The 19,924-nt window shown below is 44.1% G+C and overlaps 1 protein-coding gene across 6 annotated transcripts in view; it reads right to left on the reverse strand.

The window, feature by feature from the left end:
- CARD10 (caspase recruitment domain family member 10) overlaps positions 1–19,924 on the reverse strand; it is a 46,763-nt gene that overhangs the window by 9,033 nt on the left and 17,806 nt on the right. For all 6 annotated transcript variants that reach the window (XM_074271626.1, XM_074271627.1, XM_074271624.1 and 3 more), the window contains exons 8-14: positions 15,406–15,597; positions 12,966–13,100; positions 12,252–12,367; positions 11,959–11,987; positions 11,216–11,330; positions 4,444–4,600; positions 2,929–3,028 (exon numbers count right to left, since the gene is read on the reverse strand). In XM_074271626.1, the coding sequence (XP_074127727.1) occupies positions 2,929–3,028; positions 4,444–4,600; positions 11,216–11,330; positions 11,959–11,987; positions 12,252–12,367; positions 12,966–13,100; positions 15,406–15,597 (844 nt within the window). The remainder of the gene's footprint in view (positions 1–2,928; positions 3,029–4,443; positions 4,601–11,215; positions 11,331–11,958; positions 11,988–12,251; positions 12,368–12,965; positions 13,101–15,405; positions 15,598–19,924) is intronic.

Consider the following 19,924-nt stretch of genomic DNA (forward strand, 5'->3'; position numbering starts at 1 on the left):
AAATTCAAATTTGAGGCATGATGGAAAAGAAAGTCATGGGAACTGAGTAGATTAAGGAACTAGAGGCTAGAGTGTTTGAAGGAGGATCAGTATCTATGTTGAAATCCCCTAGTGGGATAAGAATTGGAGAATTCAGAAAGACCATGAGCCATGAAGTGAATTTATTTAAAGAAGGAAGGAACACATCCTTGTAATCAGTAGATAACAGTCACCAAGATCCCAACAGGGTAAGAGATACAGAGAGAATGAACTTCAAAGGTAGAAAAGTTTCTGAGTGATGGTGGTAGAGACAGAACCTGAAGTTAGCCTTGCAAAAAAAGGGAGCACTCTAACTTCCCCACTACCATCTGTGAATTGGGTCTATGAATAAGAAAAGACTAAAATGAGATTAAGTTTAGCAGGGACTGAAGCCAGCAATAACCCAAGAATGCTGATGCTGGGAAATCTGCATCCTGAAGAGGAATTTGTGGGGGTCACATAGAGAGAGCTTTGACTCACTCCACAGTAACTATAACTTTAGAAGATTTTCTTTTGTTTGGTTTATTTTAAAACACCCATTTCCCAACAATGATTAACACTGAGGTCCATCAATCAGGATGAAAGATGCTATCCAGAGAAAGAACTGATGGACTCCATGTGTAAATAAAAAGCCAAAAGTGGGAACATGAGCTGATTTCAGTAAACAGGAATGGGAAGAAAAATCCGTATCTCTTTCTTTTTTTTCCTGAGGCTGGGGCTAAGTGACTTGCCCAGGGTCCCACAGCTGGGAAGTGTTAAATGTCTGAGACAAGATTAGAACTGGGGTTCTCCTGAATTCAGGCCTGGTGCTCTATCCACTGCGCCACCTAGCTGCCCCCCCCCCCCCGGTATCTCTTTCTGAGCAGTATAAAAAAAAAGGATAAGGTTAAAAACCACTGGAGATAACACTTCCTAGTTGTGTGACCCTGGGCAAGTCACTTAACCCTAACCTCAGAAAAAAAAAATTTAAAAAAAAAACAAAAAAACACTGGAGAGAAGCAAAAAGCCAAACCCAAGAGCTGCCCTCTCGGGGGGGGAAAGAATATCAATTGATTCATGATGGGGGGAAAAAGAAAGAAAAAAAAAGAAAGCAAAGAACATCAAAATGAAGCATTTTTATTAGTGCACAAAAAAAGAAGAGAATTAAGTTCAGAGGAACACAGAGAAGGAGAGAGTTTTAGAACTAATATGGGCAATTTATTGCATTTTTTTTTAAAGCTATGTCTTTTTATGGTGGTAAAGAATAAAACATTGAAGGAATGCTTATCAATTGCGGAATGGCTGAATAAGTTGTGGTACATGATTGTGATGGAAGACCATTGTGTTATAAGAAACGAGGAAGGTTGCCTGTCATCAAGGGGAGGGAGTAGAGGGAGGGAGGGGATAATTTGGAAAAATGAATACAAGGGATAATGTTATTAAAAAAAATTACTCATGCATATATACTGTCAAAAAAATTATAAATAAAATTTAAAAAAAAAAAAAGAAAGAAACGAGGAAGGGGCAGTTAAAAAAAAAAAATTGAGAAGTCTCTTGTGAACCAATGAAAGTGAATTGAGTAGCACCAGAACATTGTACAAAGTAATAGCAACATTGTAATAACGACAAACTGTGAATGACTTAGCTACTCTGATCAAAACTATGATCCAAGACAATTCCTAAGGACCTACAATGAAACAAGTTATCCACCTACAGACAAAGAATTGAGGAACTCTGAATGGATATTGAAACAACTCTTTTCACTTTCATTATTTTTCTTGCTTTTTTGTGGTAACATGGCTAAAATAGAAATATATTTTGCATGATTTCACATGTATAATTAATATCATATTTCTTGTTTTCTCAATGGTGGAGTGGGCAGGAGAGAATTCAAAACTCAATTTAAATATATATATATATGTATAATATATATAAACATATATATATATATATCATATAAATATAAATACTTATATACATATTTGCTGAGGCAATTGGAGTTAAGTGACTTACCCAGGGTCATACAGCCAGGAAGTGTTGTATCTGAGGTCAAATTTGAACTCAGATCCTCCTGACTTCAGGGCTGGTGCTCTATCGACTGCACCAACTAGCCCCATAAATAATTTTTTAATTAAAAAAAAAGCTATAAGGTAATAGAGATTCATAGTTATATAAGTCTCTTTTTTGGTCTTTTGCAAGGAAATGTTCCTGTTTGGTGGTACTGATCAAGGTCAAAATAATAATAGCAAATATTTATATAGCACTTACTATGTGTCAGATAAATGCTAACTGTTTAATAATAATTGTCTCATTTGATCCTCGTAATAACCCTGAGGGAGAGATGCTATTATTCCCCTTATTTTATAAATAAGCAAACTGAGGTAAATAGGATTAAGTGACTTGCCCAGGATCACACAGCTAGGAAGCTTATAAGATTACACTTGAACTCAGGTTTTTCTGACTCCAGACCAAGTGCTCTACTTACTGCACCACTAGCAGCTAGGTAAGGAAGACAGGCACCCAGCAGCAGAGAAGTCAGAACGGGGAGCAGACTCAGCCCAGGAGGCAGCACTCCCCCCTCCGCCCCATAGCTCATTCTCTCAGGCTGAGTATAAGAGCATCCACCCTCTGCTGTGAAATGAGCATGTTTGCATATGTGATCTCTAACATCTCATGAGACTGATTCCCATGATCAAAAGTCTCCAGATACCCAAGTTCTCTCCTAATCCAAGAAAGAGTAAACCAGAGAAAGGGGTTAAGAAGAGCAGACTAGTGGGAGAAAGGCAGAGAAATGATCCTGCCCTCCCATTTGGTTAAAGGCTACAGTGCCAGGGAGACTCTGGCTGGCAGGCCCCTCTTCTTCTACCTTTCTCATCATGGGGCTCCCTCTGCAGACCAGGGCTGAGTTCCAGGAACAGTGGCAGTTCTCACCTTTCATATCCTGGAAGAAGGAGAAGGTGGCAGCCTCGTTCCAGCGTGGGGTGCTCAGCTGGCCTTGGGCATCCTCCCGGCTGGTATTATCTCTTCTCAGCTGGCAAAACACAGAAAAGGAAGAAGTAAAGCTGTTGGCCAGGATTTTAGCATAGTTTGGGTTTTTTGAGAGAGAAGGACAAGCTTTCAGGAACAATCGGGGATGAACTTTAGGGATTGATGGAACATCCTCCCACTACCTGATATACTACCCTGTGCCTCTCTCCCTGGGCTGGATCCATTCCCAATCACAGACATCCTACTTCTTTCCTGGTCTCTGGGGCTTGAGTGAAAGGCCTTTATCCTTAATATGTCAACATAGAGACTGGGTCCAACCATGATCCTCTAGGTTCTTAAATTGAGGCCTAAGACTGTGTTTTTTTTAAAAAAACAAACATCTTTTATTTGTATTGCCATATGTCTAAATTAGTCATGATTCTGGGAAGGAATCCTTAAGACTACAAAAAAGAACCTTTGCTCTGTTTCCTCCCCTTCTAATCCTACTGGAATTTAAACCAGAGACATCCACCTCAGTTACCAGGAAGTTCCCTGTTTGATGTCAACAAATTTGCATTCTCTAAGTCAACTTCCTTCAACACATTTTTTGCCCCCATAAGGCCAGTCTGTAAAGTCTCCTTATGAAGCTGGTAAGTGCCCTGTAAAATTGGATGGGCAGCTAAGTAGTGCAGTACTCCAGGGCTGGGCCTAGAGTCACAAGATTCATCCTTTAAGTCCAATCCTGGCCTCCAGATAACTTACTACCTGTGTGACCCTGGGCAAGACACTTAACCCCATTTGTCTCAGTTTCCTCATCTGTAAACTGGAGAAGAAAATGGCGAACCACTCCAGTATTTCTGCCAAGAAAATCCCAAATGGAGTTACATTGACTGAATGTGATGACTGAAAAAATGACTAAAAAACCAACAAAATTAGACACCCTCAAAAGACATAGAATGTTTGCCCAGTTACCTCTAGGACATGTATTTTTTTATGTTAAGATTGTGTTTTAATATTAGCTCTGACATTCCATGAACAAGGCCCCTTCCAGCTGAAACATTCCATGTTCTAAGGGTTTTCTCAACTCTAACATTCCATGTTCTAAGGGCCTTCCCAACTTGAACATTCCATGTTCTAAGGCTCTCCCAGATCAAACATTCCATGTTCTAAGGCCCTCCCAACTCGAACATTCCATGTTCTAAGAGTCTTCCTGACAACGACATTCCATGTTGTAAGAGCACTCCATTTTCTCAGGTCTATCCAGTTCCAACATTTGGATCTAAAGTCCCTTTCCTGAAATCAAGATAGAGTTGGTAAAGTCGTCACACATTTAGGTCCACTTCTGTGCTGGCCATTACCCAGAAGCCTTGCCCAATGGTTAGCTCCTAGTTGTTCAATCCATGGTTGTCTCACCCAATCCAGATCCAGGGCTCAATCAACCACAGATCTCACCTCTAAAAATAGGTGGCCATCCCTCACCTCCACTGTGGATTCTGTTCCTGGGCCTGACAGTGCTCGACGTAGAACCACTCCAGAGTGGTTGCTCCCAAGGAAAGATGTGCTGTCTGCTCCCTTCTCTTGGGACTCTGGACCACCTGGAGGACTCTGCCTAGATGACACCCGTATAGCTAATGACCTGAGGAAAAGAAACAAAGAGGAACATTAGGGGATGGGAATCTGAGTCCAAACAATCAATTTCTGAGACTCTCCTAAGTTATGGCATTCTTAACCTGGGATCCACAGGCCATGATCAGATTTCCTGAGTCCACAGATTTGAATAAGAATAAAAAAAAAAAAATCACATTTTAATTTCTGCTAACATCTAACCGAAATTTAGCATTTCATTTAATTATGAATGTGAACAACAACAACAAAAAATTGGTTCTGAAAAGGGGCCTATGAACTTCAGCAGTGTGACTGCCCAAGCGGTCCAGACTAAAACAAGGATAAAATCTTCTACATATATACCCGGCCCTCTGCAGGCTATGAAACATCCTCCCTGTCTTACAGGAGGAGACAATACAAGAAAATAGAAAGACTTTGGACAGAAAATGTCATTTGCATTCAGAGAAAGAACTATGGAGATTGAATGTAAATCAACATGTGCTATGTTCACTTCTTTTTTTCTGTCTTTTTTTCTTCTCTCCCATGGTTTTTCCCTTTTGCTCTGATTTTTCTCTCCCAACATGATTCATAAAGCAATGTATATTAAAAATATAACTAAAAATACAATAACAACAAAAATAGAAATTAAAGTATCTCTACTGTCTCCTACATGAGGTAGGTATAGGATTCAAAGGAAATAATGGAGGAAGAGGGCTTGGAAACCTTCCAGCTACAGAGATGTCAAATGCTATAATGAGGAGGAGGAGGAAGAGAATTTAGCATTCATATATAGCATTTTAAGGGTTACTCATTGCTCTCATTTGACAATATATAAGCTTTGCAAACCTTAATTTTAAAGTTATTCTATATTTATATACTTGGCAAATCTTGAATTCATATGTATATGAGAAGTGTTGTTATTAATGTGTAAGCCAGAAGTTTGAATATCAAAGATGACAAAGCAAGAGCATGCTGGGAGGATGGGAAAATCTGCCTGCAGTCTCTGGTACAGAGGAGGCTGCAGCTGGTGGATCGCTTGGACACAGAAGTTCTGATATGAAATAGAATGTCCCTCCCAAAAAGGTAATCCCCCAGACTGCCTATGGGGGGAGGATCAAACTGTTAGAGAAACAGGGATTGGATCCAGGATGGGTTACTGTATTTCCAACTTGGAGGAGACAGGGAAACAAGAAATGGTGAGCCCATCATAGGGTTCAGTGTTTGTCAACATAATTTAGAATGGTTAGGAGATATGTCGCAGAAAAAGAGAATAGAAATGAGTTTTGGATGATGTAGGCTATCTAGAGAAGAAAAGGTATAGTTGGTGTGGAGTACAGAATGAACAAAGGAAAAGAGGCAGGTGACAAGTTGTCAAGGTGAGAACTGGGCCAGACCAAGCTGGTCCTCAGACAACATTGCTCTAAAAGTCTAACTAATAAAGATCTAGTGATTGTCCCCTGTTGAACACCATCTCCTACCTCTTTTAGCTTCCTGACCCTTGTTAAAAGCCAGCCCAACATCTGGACCCCCTTTCTCACTTCTAAATGCCAAGAGGGTGAAGATGGTAGATCCCAGTAGGGCTGCTACTGCCCTCTCCATCTTGTAACATCTTACAAACACTCAATGCCTTGGGAAAAATGAACCACTCTGTCCACCAACCCTTCACCCAACATCCTCTACTTTGCCCCAGTTTCTTGCATTTGCCCTTACTGTTTCCTTAGGAATGAATGCCCCAGCTTCCTTCTATTTTGCCCATTGAATTCCTTCCCACATTTTAAAATCCTACCATCCCCAGCTCGGAGGATATCTCTCTGCATCCCTCAAAAGGTAATAAATTACCTTCCTTCAGACCTCACATGATACAATTATGTACTAACTAGCACATATTCCAGGCTACAAATGGACCAGATCATATTTAAATTTTGTAGCCCCTCGGGGCAGCTAGGTGGCGCAGTGGATAGAGCACCAGCCCTGAATTCAGGAGGACCCGAGTTCAAATCTGGTCTCAGACACTTCACACTTCCTAGCTGTGTGACCCTGGGAAAGTCACTTAACCCCAGCCTCAGGGAAAAAAAAAAAAAAAAAGAAATTAAAAAAAAAGAAAATTAGGAAGCAGGAGGATCTTGACCTGGGATTTCACTGGTACAGGAAATCCCAATGAGGAATCTCCCTCACCAAGGCAGAGTAGCTGCTCTGCCATCTCTAGTCTCAGAGGGATGTTTAGAGTGCTGAGAGGCTGACTTGTCTAAGGTCACACAGGTGGCCCCTGAACCCACGGATTCCAGTCCATTGCACCGTGCTGCCTTTCCAGCCTATAAGTATCATCTGGAGTATAATAACGGTGATAATTACTGTCATAATAACCATAATCATCATCATCATCATTATTATACCTCCAGTAAAGTTCTCCTCCCACTATCTCAGCCAAGCCTGAGGGGGCTCCCCAAGGCTATGACAGCTCTGGTAACGCCCACCTGACAGGTGAGGATTCCAGGCAAGGGACTATCTGGCTAAACTCAGAAGGATGTAGTAACAGCAGTTGGCCACCAGGGGGAGGAAGCCTTAGCTAATCCCCTGAATTCTGCGCTTGCCCTATGCTGACCAGCTTCAATTTATGTATCATTGTACAGTTATCTGCATCTCTAAGCCCCCCTCATTAGACACTAGGCTCCCTGGGTCCAAGAACTTTCTGGGTTTTTGAGCTTAGCATTTTAAAAACGACAAAAATTAACATGTTATACACCCTCCTTTTATGGCAAATAGCTGTTTTACACAGTTTAAGTTTGCAAGATTTGCCCAAACATTCTTTATCATAAAACTAAACTTTTAACATATTGGATATTAAGAAATCTGAGTGAACAGCCCTTTTTTCCAAAGCAGGGACCGTCTTTTGTCTTTCTTTGTGTCCCCAGTGTGGACAGTTCCTGGCACATAGTAAGAGCTTAACAAATGTTTATTGAGTGATGGAAGGAGAAAGAAGGAATGAAGGAAGAAACAGAGAGAAAGAGAAGAAGGGAAGAAAGAGAGGAAAGAAAGAAAGAGATAGGGAAAAAAGAGAGGAAGGAAGGAAGGAAGGAAGGAAGGAAGGAAGGAAGGAAGGAAGGAAGGAAGGAAGGAAGGAAGGAAGGAAGGAAGGAAGGAAGGAAGGAAGGAAGGAAGGAAGGAAGGAAGGGAAGGGAAGGGAAGGAAGGAAGGAAGGAAGGAAGGAAAGGATAAAAGGGAGGGAGGGAGGAAGGGAAGGAGGGAAGGAAGGAGGGAGGGAGGGAAGGAGGGAAGGAAGGAAGGAAGGAAGGAAGGAAGGAAGGAAGGAAGGAAGGAAGGAAGGAAGGAAGGAAGGAAGGAAGGAAGGAAGGAAGGAAGGAAGGAAGGAAGGAAGGAAGGGAGGGAGGGAGGGAGGGAGGGAGGGAGGGAGGGAGGGAGGGAGGGAGGGAGGGAAGGAAGGAAGGGAGGAAGGAAGGGAGGGAGGAAGGGAGGGAGGGAGGGAGGGAGGGAGGGAAGGGAAGAAAGGAAGGAAGGAAGGAAGGGAAGGGAAGAAAGGAAGGAAGGAAGGGAAGGGAAGAAAGGAAGGAAGGAAGGGAAGGAAGGGAAGGAAGGAAGGAAGGAAGGGAAGGAAGGGAAGGAAAGGAAGGAAAGAAGGGAAGGAAGGAACGGAGGAAGAAAATCAGCCATTTATTTGTTAGGTGATCCATCTAAGCCTAGAACCTACTTCCACTCTGGCCTGGACAGAAGCCAAGTAAGTCACAACTGGGCCCTTCTTTGTCACCCACAAAGAAGGCAGCTTCTACATTTTCAGAGCTCTATGCAATCACAAAAGCCATAGCCCAGACCCGAGACATTCTTCACTTCACCTTGCAGAATCTGCCTTTGAAATTCCAAAGCTATTCTGATGCTAGCTCTTCTTGAAGCATTTACTGATCCCCACTCCCCATTACAACTAGAGTGTGTTTGAGAGAGACAGAGAAAAAAAGAGAGACAAAGAGAGACAGAGAGACAGAGAGACAGAAATCCTTCAGTACAATGCAAAACTTCTTGCTAAAGAACTATAGCTAAAGAGCCTAACATATATTACAGATATCTAACAAATGCTTGTTGAAGTTTCTAATTATTACGGGATCAAAAAGCCAATGAAGCAACCAGCCAGCTTGTATCAAGCACCCAAAATGTGAAAAGCCCTAGGCTCTGAAGAGACAAAGAAGAAGCTGCCCCTGCCCTCAGAGAGATTATATTCTAATGGGGGATAGATAGAACATGTCTATTACTAGGTACGTCCAAGATTCATAGGGAAAAGCAATCCAGAGGGGAAGGCTTAGCAGTTGTTGGAAGGATTTAAGGAATGTCTTAAAGGATACCAGGGAAGCCAGGAAGGAGAACCTTCCAGTTATGGAGAACATCCAGTGCAAAAATGTGGAGATGAGAAATGGAGCACCATGTGTAAGGAATAGCAAATAGGCCAGTAGAGCTCAACAGTGAAGTTCAGAGAGAGAATAAAGTGTAAGAAAACTTGAAAGATAGAAAAGCTGTCATTTATATGTCATCCTACCACTGAAAGAGCCTTAGACTCTGCTCCATATTACAGATAAGGAAACTGAGGCTCAGCAATATTAAGTGACTCTTCTAAGCCTCAGGGGCAGGATATGGACAGTTTCTAATGTCAGAGCCCAGATTTCCAGTCCTGGAATCTATTGCTTTTCTCTACTTCTTACCTCTCTCCATCTCCACCCCATTCACTGCCTTCCCTCTGCCAATCCCCCCTTTTTAATCTATCTTATTGTGTGCCATTCTACAAAACTTTCTATAAGGTTAATTATCCTCCTCCCTCTGGATCTATCCCTCCAATTACATTTATTCCCCCTCCCTCAACTACCTGACTGTCTATCCCCCTCCCAAAATTTCCTTTCTATCCCCCTTCCCACAATTCCCTATCTGTCTGAATATCCCCCTCCCACAATTCTGTCTATCCCCCTCCCATAATTCCCTATCTGTCTGCCCATCTCCCTCCCACAATTCCCTACCAATCCCCCTCCCACAATCCCATCTATTTGTCCATCCATCTCCCACAATTCCCTGTCTGCCCGCCTGTCCAGTGTCCCCCCTCAGCACCAAGAGCCTGGCTGCTGAGGCCTCTCCCCCTCCTCTGGCCTCCAGGCGGGGGCAGGAAAAGCCTGTGAATGAAGGGCCCAGGCTAGGCCCACATTCCTGAGTCAGGGGCTGGACAGCAGCCACAGCCCCCGCTGCCGTGCTGAGCTCCGGCTCCCAAAGGAAGGGGCCGCTGGGGGGCCCAGGAGGGGGGCAGGAAAGAAGCAGGAAAGAAAGGGAAGGGTGGTTCCTTCTATACCTTCCCCAGAAAGGCTCTGCAAGAACAAAACAATACAGGGGCTTCGGAGCCTCTGTGTGTGTGTGTGTGCGTGTGTGTGTGTGTGTGTGTGTGCAGGTGGGGGAAGGGATCCGTGCTCAAATATTCCCACCAGCCTTGGCATGGAGACCAGAGTCTGACACGGACAGAGAAAGTATTCTGCAGCAGGCAGAGGGCCCTCTGTCTCCCTAGGGAGCTCAAACAAGTGAAAAGATGGATGGAAAGTTTCTCTGAACGTACAAGTTAAAGAGTCCTAGATCTGGAGCCAGAAGTCTAGAGTTCGAATTTTGGCCAGGGATTTGTGTGACTAACCCCTTTACTTTGAGTTTAGAAAATGATGAGGGCCAAAGGAGACTGCAGCTCTGGGTCTAAATCCCACAGCCCACTGCCAGCTTCCTGAGAGGAGAGAGAGAAGCGGGTCCAGCCTGAGTTTCCAGGATTACCCAGAGCTACGGGTCACCATAAACTAACTTGTGGATCAGCCAAACAGCCTGAGAGGGAGCCAAGAGACAGGAAGAGAGCCCCGCGTCCAGAAAATCCAGAGAAGGGACAGTCACCAGGAGCAGGTGATGAGGTAACAGAGTGACGGGCAAAGGACCTGAGTGCGAATTCCAGGCTGGGCCCAGGAGTTCCTGTTCTCAGCTCCAAAACAATGGAGTGGAACCAGATGGACTCTAAGGTCCCTGCCCCAGGCCTCCTCTGAGGACCCAGTGGTCAAGGGCAAAACAGCACATAAAGGGGCTTAACGACTGAGCTGAAGGAAGGTGTGTGAGGTCAGGATGCTCCCCTCTGCCTCTCTTATACACAGGCCTTTGGGGAAATCCCTTTCCCCCCCCCTGCCCCCTTCTCTCTCTCTCTGGCTCTGGTTCTGGCTCTCTGTGTCTCATCTCTTTGTCTCTATCTCTGTCTCTGTGTCTTTTTTCTGTCTCTCTCACCTGTCTTTTTCTCATCTCTCTCCTTCCTCCTCTCTGTATCTCCTCTCTCTATCTCTGGCTCTCTCATCTGTCTCTCTCTCCCTCCCTCTCTCTTCCTCTCTCTCTTTCTCACATACATCCCCACACTCCAAGGGTGAACCCTTCAAAGAAACAAAAAGCCTCAGTTTCTCCTCTGTAAAGTAAGGGACGACAATCTTTGCTCCGCCCGGTTCCTAAAGAACACCAAAGACTCAATCAGCATAAAGCTGTAGGTGAAGGGCAGCCATCACTCTCCCTCACCTCTCAGCCCAATCACCACCCTCAGATAGCGCTCGCACCCCTCTAAGAAAGGAGGAAGCAGAGCTTGGCTACACAGTACCTGTTCAGCATCTCTGAGCTACAGCCTCGAGCATCTGACTTCCCTGTGGGCCACAGGACATCAGAGGATGAGGATGAGGAAAGCCCAGGAGACCACGGCTTGTGGGTGACGCTCCCTTGAGGGGGGGAAGAACAGACATCTGGGTCAGTGCTGGCTCTGAGAGCAGGAGGCCAGAAAGAGTAGCCCTCTGGGACCTGGCCCCTCACCTCCCCCACACCAGAGGCCAGAGGCCCACAGTCCTGGTCCAAGCCCCTACTGGGGGCTCCAGAGCTTGGGTCCCACTCTTGTTCCTTCCAGATGTCCTCAGAGGCCCCTGAATCCATCAATGCTGATCTGGTCTCCCTGAGCACCTTTGCAATCAAACCTGATACTAACAAGATCCCAAAGGCTTGAGCTGAGGGGACGATTTATAAACCAAGGCTAGATTAAACACCACTCAGCTACTCCCCTGGATTTTGGGTCCCTGGGAACTTCACTCCTGCTCCACAGGAGGATCCAACTCAGGGTTTCCCAGGCAAGGGATCTAAGCTAAGCAGAAGAGGGTTAAAACATAAGCCAGAAAAAGGACTGGGGGAAGGTTCCCATCCTCTTGCACCCCTGGGAGCACAGGAAACTCCCTTGGAAAGAGGTATTTGGGTCCTGCTTCCTCTTCACCCTCCTCCTCCTCCAAGGAAGCCACTGAGTCCCTGGCTAGGTTGATCCATGTCCGCCCCTGCCCTCCTCCAGACCATGGGCTTGACTACCTGGTATGTCGGATGTGCTGCTGAAGGACCTGTGAGGAGAGAAAGAGAGAGGAAGAGGAGGATGGGGATAAAGTAAGCAGAGAATCCAGACCCCGAGACCAAAGGACTATCCATTCCCTTCTCTCCCCCCATAACATCTCCAATGTTACTCCATCATGGGGCAGACAGAGCACTGGGGCTCCCAGGGCCTCAGGACCTCAGACTGGCTATGGGCCTGAAGTAAAAGGGGTCCCGGGGTCATCCCCTGGGCTTGTCACAGCCTCCCCATGGTTTGAGCCCATCATGCATTCTACCTCTTTGGGGGTGCGGGGTCTTCCTCTCGCTGCCGCCGGAGGATGGAGCCGGCGCTGGGGGGGAAGGGCAGAATGGAGAGGCGGTTGATCTCCTTCTCACTGTCCACCATCTCCTCCTGGGGAAAAAAAGATTCAACAAGGATGTGGGGACTATTCCCTCCAAAGAGCTCCTGCTTTCACTCTGTCCTAGCTATGTGATATTCAGAGGTCACATCACCTCCGATCCTCAACATGCTCATCTGTAAAACGAAGATCTTTGGACAACCTCACTCAGGCCCAAATCCTGCGTCCCCTTAGCTCCTCTCCCATTCGCGGTTTGTCAGGAGAGCAAGCTTCAGACAACGTAGGAGCAACACTGGTGAGCCCAAACCGGTCAGCCTCAGCCATGGCCTCCCATGCCTTTCAGATATACCTCATTCAGGGACAAGGGACCCAAGAATCCCAGACCTTCCAAAACAACTCCCTTTTCTAAAGGACGGTAAAGTTTACAAAGGGATTCCCTCTCAACAATCCTCTGCGAACTAGGGAGTGAAAGAACCACTTTTGTTTTCTCTGATGGAGAAACTGAGGCCCCAAAAAGGGATGTCAGGTATCTAGGTGACACAGATGGGAAGCAGCAATGGCAAAATAAAATTCCCGACCCCCAAATCCAGGGCAGTCCCTGTTTCCTTTCCCACACAAGTAGCCCTAATTCCTTGGGGTTTGGCCTCTTACCAATGTACGGGGCTCAGATCCTCCAGAAGGGGTGGTCTCCCCAGCCACGTCTAGACTCCCAAACAGAGAGGGGCACTCACTGAGACTCCAGGTGCTGCTGAGGTTGGAGCACAGGGAGTGTGAAGAGTTGCAGGCCTGAGGAGAAAAGAAGGAAGGTCAACGATGGATCCACCAAGCCAAAGCTTCCTTAGCACCAAGAACGTGGTAGCAAGGAGACAAGAGCAGTCAGCTCTGCCTTCATGGAACCTCCACTCTATAGAGACTCCACAGTCACAGATAAGCTCAGCATCTAACAAAGTACAGGAAGCAAAAGTCCCAGGGAATGGACGCCCATCCCCAGCCCACCCTTCCAGGAAGACTCCCGCCTCACTTTGGGCAAAGTCCAATTCAAGGTCACATTCTAGAAAAGACAATGACAGTTCCAGCCTTTCCAAAAGGGCGCAAGATGGCTGGAGACCCAGAGACGGCATCCCAAGGGGATCAGCTGACAGAGCTGAGGATGCTACATCCAGAAGAGACTCAATAGGAGCATCTTTAAATATATGAAGGGCCATTTGTATGTGGAAGAGCACTAGATTTGATTTGCCTGACCCTCGAGTGGGAAAAGAGGCTGGAAAAAGGGGAATTACCAATGGTTAAATTTCATCTTTTTTGATTATAGATTCAGGGCTACAAAGAAATGTAGAGGTCAGTGAATTCAGGTCCTCACTTTGACCAATGAAGAAACAGAGCAAGAAATAAAGAGATTTGTGTAAGTTCATTCCGTACGTAGCAGAATTATAATTAGCAACATTCATTTATTTCCACTGATACAAGTCTGCAAGGTTTAGTCTTAGACTCACCTGAGAGTCTAAGACTAAATAAAAATGAATTCATAAATAAACTAATAATAGTATTAATAATAAAACTAATAATAATAAAATAATTAATAAAATAAGCTAAATAAAGAACTAAGACTAATAAAGTGAGTTCCCTAGCTAATGGGCATGTAAGAAGTGAGATTTGAACCTGGTCTTCCTTATCCTAAGGCCTGCCTCCCTTCCACAAAAGAGGCTGTTTCTTCCTTCCTTCAAGGCTATCCAAAACTAAGCCAGGTCTTTCTGTTAAGTAGTGAACTTCCCATCACGGAAGGTCTTTAATCAGAAGCTTTTTAGAGATGTTCTATTAGTAGTGATCTCCCCATTGCAGAAGATCTTCAATCAAAAGCTTTTGAGAAGTATCCCTGTTAAGTAGTGACCTTTCCAAGATGGAAAGTCTTCCATCAGAAGCTTTTTAGAGGCATCCTGTTAAGTAGTGAGCTTCCCATCTTGGAAGATCTTCAATTTGAAACTTTTTAAAAGTATCCTGCCAAGAAGCAATTTCCCCATCATGAAAGATCTTCAATCAGAAGCTTTTTAGAAGTATCCTGTTAGAAGTGAATGTAAAATATTAACACTACTGTCTATCTACCCAGGTTACTTATAACTTCGGAATCCAATACTTAACGTGCAACAAGAAAATGGGATTTACACACATATATTGTATCTAGGTTTTACTGTAACACATGTAAAATGTATGGGATTGCCTGTCATCGGGGGAGGGAGTAGAGGGAGGGAGGGGATAATTTGGAAAAATGAATAAAAAAAAATTACTCATGCATATATACTGTCAAAAAAATGTATAATTATAAAATTAATTAAAAAAAAGAAAAAAGAAAAAAAAATAGAAGTATCCTGTTAAATAGTAATCTCCCCATCACAGAAGGTCTTCAATCAGGAGCTTCTTAGAGGTGTTCAAATAGGGATTGGACCAGAATGATTCTGAGTCACTTTAATCCGATAATTCTAGGCATGTAATAATCCAGCTCCATGTAAAAGAGAGCCAAAGGGAATAGTGAATCAAAGCTCTTTGGAGTTCCCCACAGCCTCTCTCTCAAGGCCTTCTTCCAGTCTTCTCTCTCTTGGCTGGACATTGACCCTAAACTACTCTATTTCAAGGAAGTCTGATGTCATCTCTATTCTGGCTTTCTTACCCCTTTTGCCTTTCCCAGAAATCAAGGTCCTAGGTCCCTCTACCCACTCTGGCTTCAGAGTGGACAAGATCACTCATATTGTTCTGATGAGCAAGGAGTGATCCATTATAATTTTTCTAATAATATAGGAAACCACTAGACCTTACCATGTGCCCTGCTTCTGTGCCTCCATACCTATGGCCCTTGCCATCTGCCCCGCAGCTGAACCTTCCCAGATCCTTGAGAGTATGGACTGTCTGGATTTTCCATCATATACCCAACCCTTGGCTTAGTAAATGGTTTTCATTCATTCATTCCTTTAAGCAGCTTGCTCCCTACGTGTATAAAGCGAGCCTGATTTAAACCCAGCACCTTAGGAGCACATGTCCTGGTTTGGCGCCCCAACCCATTCCCCGGTCCCACACATGCCACTGGGGTCATTCCTCTCACCTTCATACCAGCACTGCCCTGGACCCGCTGGAGCTGGGCTTCCAGCAAGCCCTTAGCCCCTTCCAGTCGGGTGACTGTGGTCAGCAGCTCATCCCTCTCGGCCTCCAGACCTCGAACCTGCTTCCGGTACTGGTCCTTCTCAATCAGACTCTTAGAATACTGGAGCTGAACATGGTCCCGGCTCTGGATGGCCTGTGGGGAGGATCGAAACATATCAAGAAGAGCGGCATTCTGGGCTGAAATTTAAGGAGTCGTCAGGGGATCACAGCTCTAGAAGGAGACTCAGAGGCCACTTGACCAGAAGGAGACTGACCCACAGAAGAGACATGAACCTGCCCCGCCCCCCCAAGCAGCTGAGCTGCACTGGAAAGGGGAATCCTCCATATCTAGTCCCCATCTCTATCCGTTTTTGTGAAGTAAGAACAGAGGATTATGGGATTTACAGAGGGCCTGAACCATTTCCAATGGATCTTGTGATGATGAGAGTCATCTGCACCCAGAGAACTGAGTGTGGTTCACAATATAACATTTTCACTCTTTTTGTTATTTGCTTGCATTTTATTTTCTTTCTCATTTTTTCCTTTTTGATTTGATTTCTCTTGTGCAGCAAGATAATCGTATAAATATATATGTCTATATTGTATTTACATATATATATATTTACCATGTTTATCATGTATTGGATTACTTGCTATCTAGGGGAAGGGGTAGGGGGAATGGAGGGAAATTAGAATACAAGGTTTTGCAAGGATCAATGATGAAAAATTATCCTTGCATATGTTTTGAAAATAAAAAAGCTTCAATTAAAAAAAAGAAAGGCAAAAAAAAAGGCCTGAAGGTCAAAAAAAATCTATACCTCCATTTTCCAGATGAGGAAGGGTTAAATATCTTGCCCAAACACACAGCAGCAAGTCTTATGACTTCAAATGTGCTCCAAATGCTTTTGACTGTACCACCCTTCCTACCACCTTGTGGGTTTTTTAATTTTTATTTCATTTCTATTTCTAGTTGCATATATTTCTCTTTCCCTACTCATTGAGAAACCAAGAAATACAATACCCATTCATATATATAGTCATGCAAAATATATTTCCCTCATTGGTCATGTTCTGGGGGAGAGGGGGAAACAAGAAAAATATAGAAAGGGAAAAAAAATTGCTTTAATCTGCACTCTGAGGACAGAGCCTTTATATCACGAGTCCTTTGGGACTGTCCTGCCTCCCACTTTTAGCAGGCAGAACTCCCAACTGTTCCCTCAAATCAAAGAATGCTCGGGGAGATCCCTCCTCCCGGGGCGATCTGGCAGTGACCACATGGCACAGCCAGGCCCCCAAGGAAGGGAGATGGGAGCTGGGCCAGTGGCTTGGGCCTGACTGTGCCCGCACCCTTACAACACTGCTGGATCAGCAGGTTTTTCCTCTCGGCCTCTTTTACTCAGTCCCTGGAAACAGTTTTATTCTTACTGAGTGAGCTCAAGGAAAGAAAGGGAACATCCCCACATCCCCTCCCTAAGCAGGTCCTCAGATACTGGGGGAGGAGAGAGCCAGAAAAGGCCACACCCCCTAACAGCTGGGGGATGGCCAGGAAAGAACCAGCAAGACTGAGATAAGAAGAAAAAAACAGGGCTGGGCTGGAGTGTGGAAGGCTGGCCCCTTTCCTGCCTCAAGTCCTATTTCCTCAATCAATTACATTTATTTAAGAGCCCACTAAGTACCAAGCCTGGGGATTACAAAAAAAAAAAAAGCAAAAATCAGTATTTGCTAGAAGAATTTTGATTCTGTGTTTTCCCAATGAGAAAAAGAAAGAGAAAAAAAATTGAAAAATCATTGAAATAATATTCTGAGAAGATGTATAGAGAGTAGTACATTCAAGAGGCATCCAGAGCAAAAGCAGGTAATTAGAAGAGGGAGATTCTTCCTTTAGAGGGGGAATCTTGAAGGAAGCTGAAATTTTGAGAGTTGAGAGTGAGGAAAAAGAGATTTCCAGGCATGGGGGGGAGGTTCAAAGGCCTGGTATTTCTGAAGGTGGCTCAGTAAAATTCCCCAACAAGTGCTCAGTCAGTGAAAGAAGCCCTTGCCATCTCCCGGGTAACCCACCCAATTTAAAAGACTGTTGGGAAGTCGAGTTCCGAGACAATCTAGTCTGAACTTCCCCTCATTTCCCTACACACAGGGCCTGGGGGAGAAGTAAACAAAAGCTCCTCCATTAGTGTCTTAGCTGGTGGAGGGTCAACTTACAGGTACAACAAGGTATCAACTTGTAGAACTATACAAGTAAACTAGAGAATCTTAATTCCACTGAGTTAACACTTTGTTGTAAGATTATTTGTTTCAAGTACACTTGGTCAAGTACACAATGGGCTAAGTGCAAAAGCAAAAAGACAGGAAGAGAAAATTATCATGAGAATAGTAGGACTTTTAATCTGCATTTTCTTTTGCAACATGACTAATGTTTTTATGGCTTCACGTATATAATTGACATCACACTGCTTGCCTTCCAAAAGAAGGAAGAGAGGAAGAAGAGAGAATTTGAAATTCAAAAATTTTAAAAAATGTATATTTCAGTATTTTACATGTAATTGAGAAATGTTTAATGAGATAAATAAAAATATATTGGGAAAATTAGCAAGAAAACTACTCAGATCACCAAGAGTATGATGTCAAGTAAAATAAAATAAAGCTGGAAAGGTAGAAAGGAGTTGATCTTGAAGAGTTGAAACTCAAGACAGACTTTTGGATCCCACCAAGTTATACAAGGGAACCACTATCATGAGAAGAATAGCAAGACTTTTTTTTTTTAGTCTACATTTTCTTTTGCAACATGACTAATGTTTTGCATGACTGCACATATATAATTGAAATCAGATTGCTTGTCTTCTCAAGGAGGGAAGAGAAGAGGAGGAGAGAATTTGGATTTCAAAATTTTTTTAAAATGTATGTTAAAATGTTTTACATGTAATTGAAAAATGTTTAATGAGATGAGTAAAAATATATTGGGGAAATTAGCAAGAAAGCTACTCAGATCACCATGAGTATAATGTCAAGTAAAGTAAAATAAGGCTGGAAAGGTAGGAGGGAGTTGAGCATGAAGAGTTGCAAGACAGAGACCTTTGGATCCCACCAAGTTATACAAAGGAGCCACTAGAAGTCACTGGTCAGGCGTATCCTTTAGGAAAGTCTCTGTGGGGTCTGAGATGGAGAGATTTGTTAAGTCAGGAAGATTAAGGAGGAAGCTGTAACCATAGACCAAGCAAGGAGGGACAGACTGCTCTGGCCACACGTTAGAAGTAAGCCCCCCAAGGGCAGGGATTGTATCTTTTTTTTCATCTCTATCTTCCCCCATGCCAAGAACAAGTATTATCCAACAAAGAAACTTAAATGTTTGCTAATTAATCAATGCTTGCTAATCAATCAATGTTTATTAAACTGGATCCATTACTTGAGAATTGGAAGGGCTTGATTTGGAAGAGCCCTTGTAGCTCAAGATCTAGCTGCCTTATACCTGGTGTGATCTTGGGCAAGTCTCATGCCTTTTCTCATCTGTAAAATGGAGGCTGGGATTCACCTTTCAGTCCCTTCTACATCCCATAATCCCAAAGTTTTCTGACCCCAAACTCTTTCTACCACTGGTTTGATGTAACATTTCCTGGCTAGGTCTTTTATATCACCCTACAATACCACTAGCTCCAGCTTAACCTCTAGAGACCTCTAGGTCCTCATTTCTCCTTCCCCTGCTCTCCTGGCCTCAAGGCCCTACCCCACCGCTCCCCTCCCTTCAGTAACCCAGGAACACCAAAGTTGGCTTTTTCCCTCCCAGCAACAAGAAAAGTATATGAAAAGACAAGAAAATCACAGCATCCCAAAGTGTTGAGTTATAGATTTCAGGAAACTTAGCGGCCAGATTAGGGCTATCTTAAGATAAGGTCAGCAGCAGTTTCCTGGACTAACTGGCCCCTTTCCCATCTCGCTCCTATCTAGCCCTGATGTGGCCACACAGCCAACCACCCCCTAACGCCTCAGCTGGGCGTCCTTCCCATCCTCAGCCTGGTCTCCCCAACAACCAGCTCCTTTGTGCTCCTAAAACAGTGGCCTCTCATGGCCCCTTCCAGTTCCCCGTCAAGAGCGCTCCAGAGAAGGGCACTCACTCCATCTATTCCTCCTACTTAGAGGAGATGAATAGTAATCCTATAAAAATAGTCTAAAATCATAAGAATAAAGTAATAATAATAGCTTCCAGGAACCAGGAAGTGGGAGCATTTGCACCAGGATGGTTAAAGGACTAGGAAAGAAGGAAGGCTTTCGGTGGATGTCCAGACTGACCTTGAGCAGGAGATTAGATTACTAAATATGGAAACACTGTTTGTGGAGCGTCAGTGGGAGCGTGTATACTGAGATCACAAGACCCTTAATCTGAAGTACAGAAAGTCATCCAGGCTCTTTTTTAAACCGAATTTTCCAAAATGATTAATGTTTGCTAATTACCCAGTTTGCTGATTAATCAATGATGAATTCAGAGAAAC

The sequence above is a fragment of the Sminthopsis crassicaudata genome, chromosome 5 (assembly GCF_048593235.1).
Source record: "Sminthopsis crassicaudata isolate SCR6 chromosome 5, ASM4859323v1, whole genome shotgun sequence".
Lineage (NCBI taxonomy): Eukaryota > Metazoa > Chordata > Mammalia > Dasyuromorphia > Dasyuridae > Sminthopsis > Sminthopsis crassicaudata.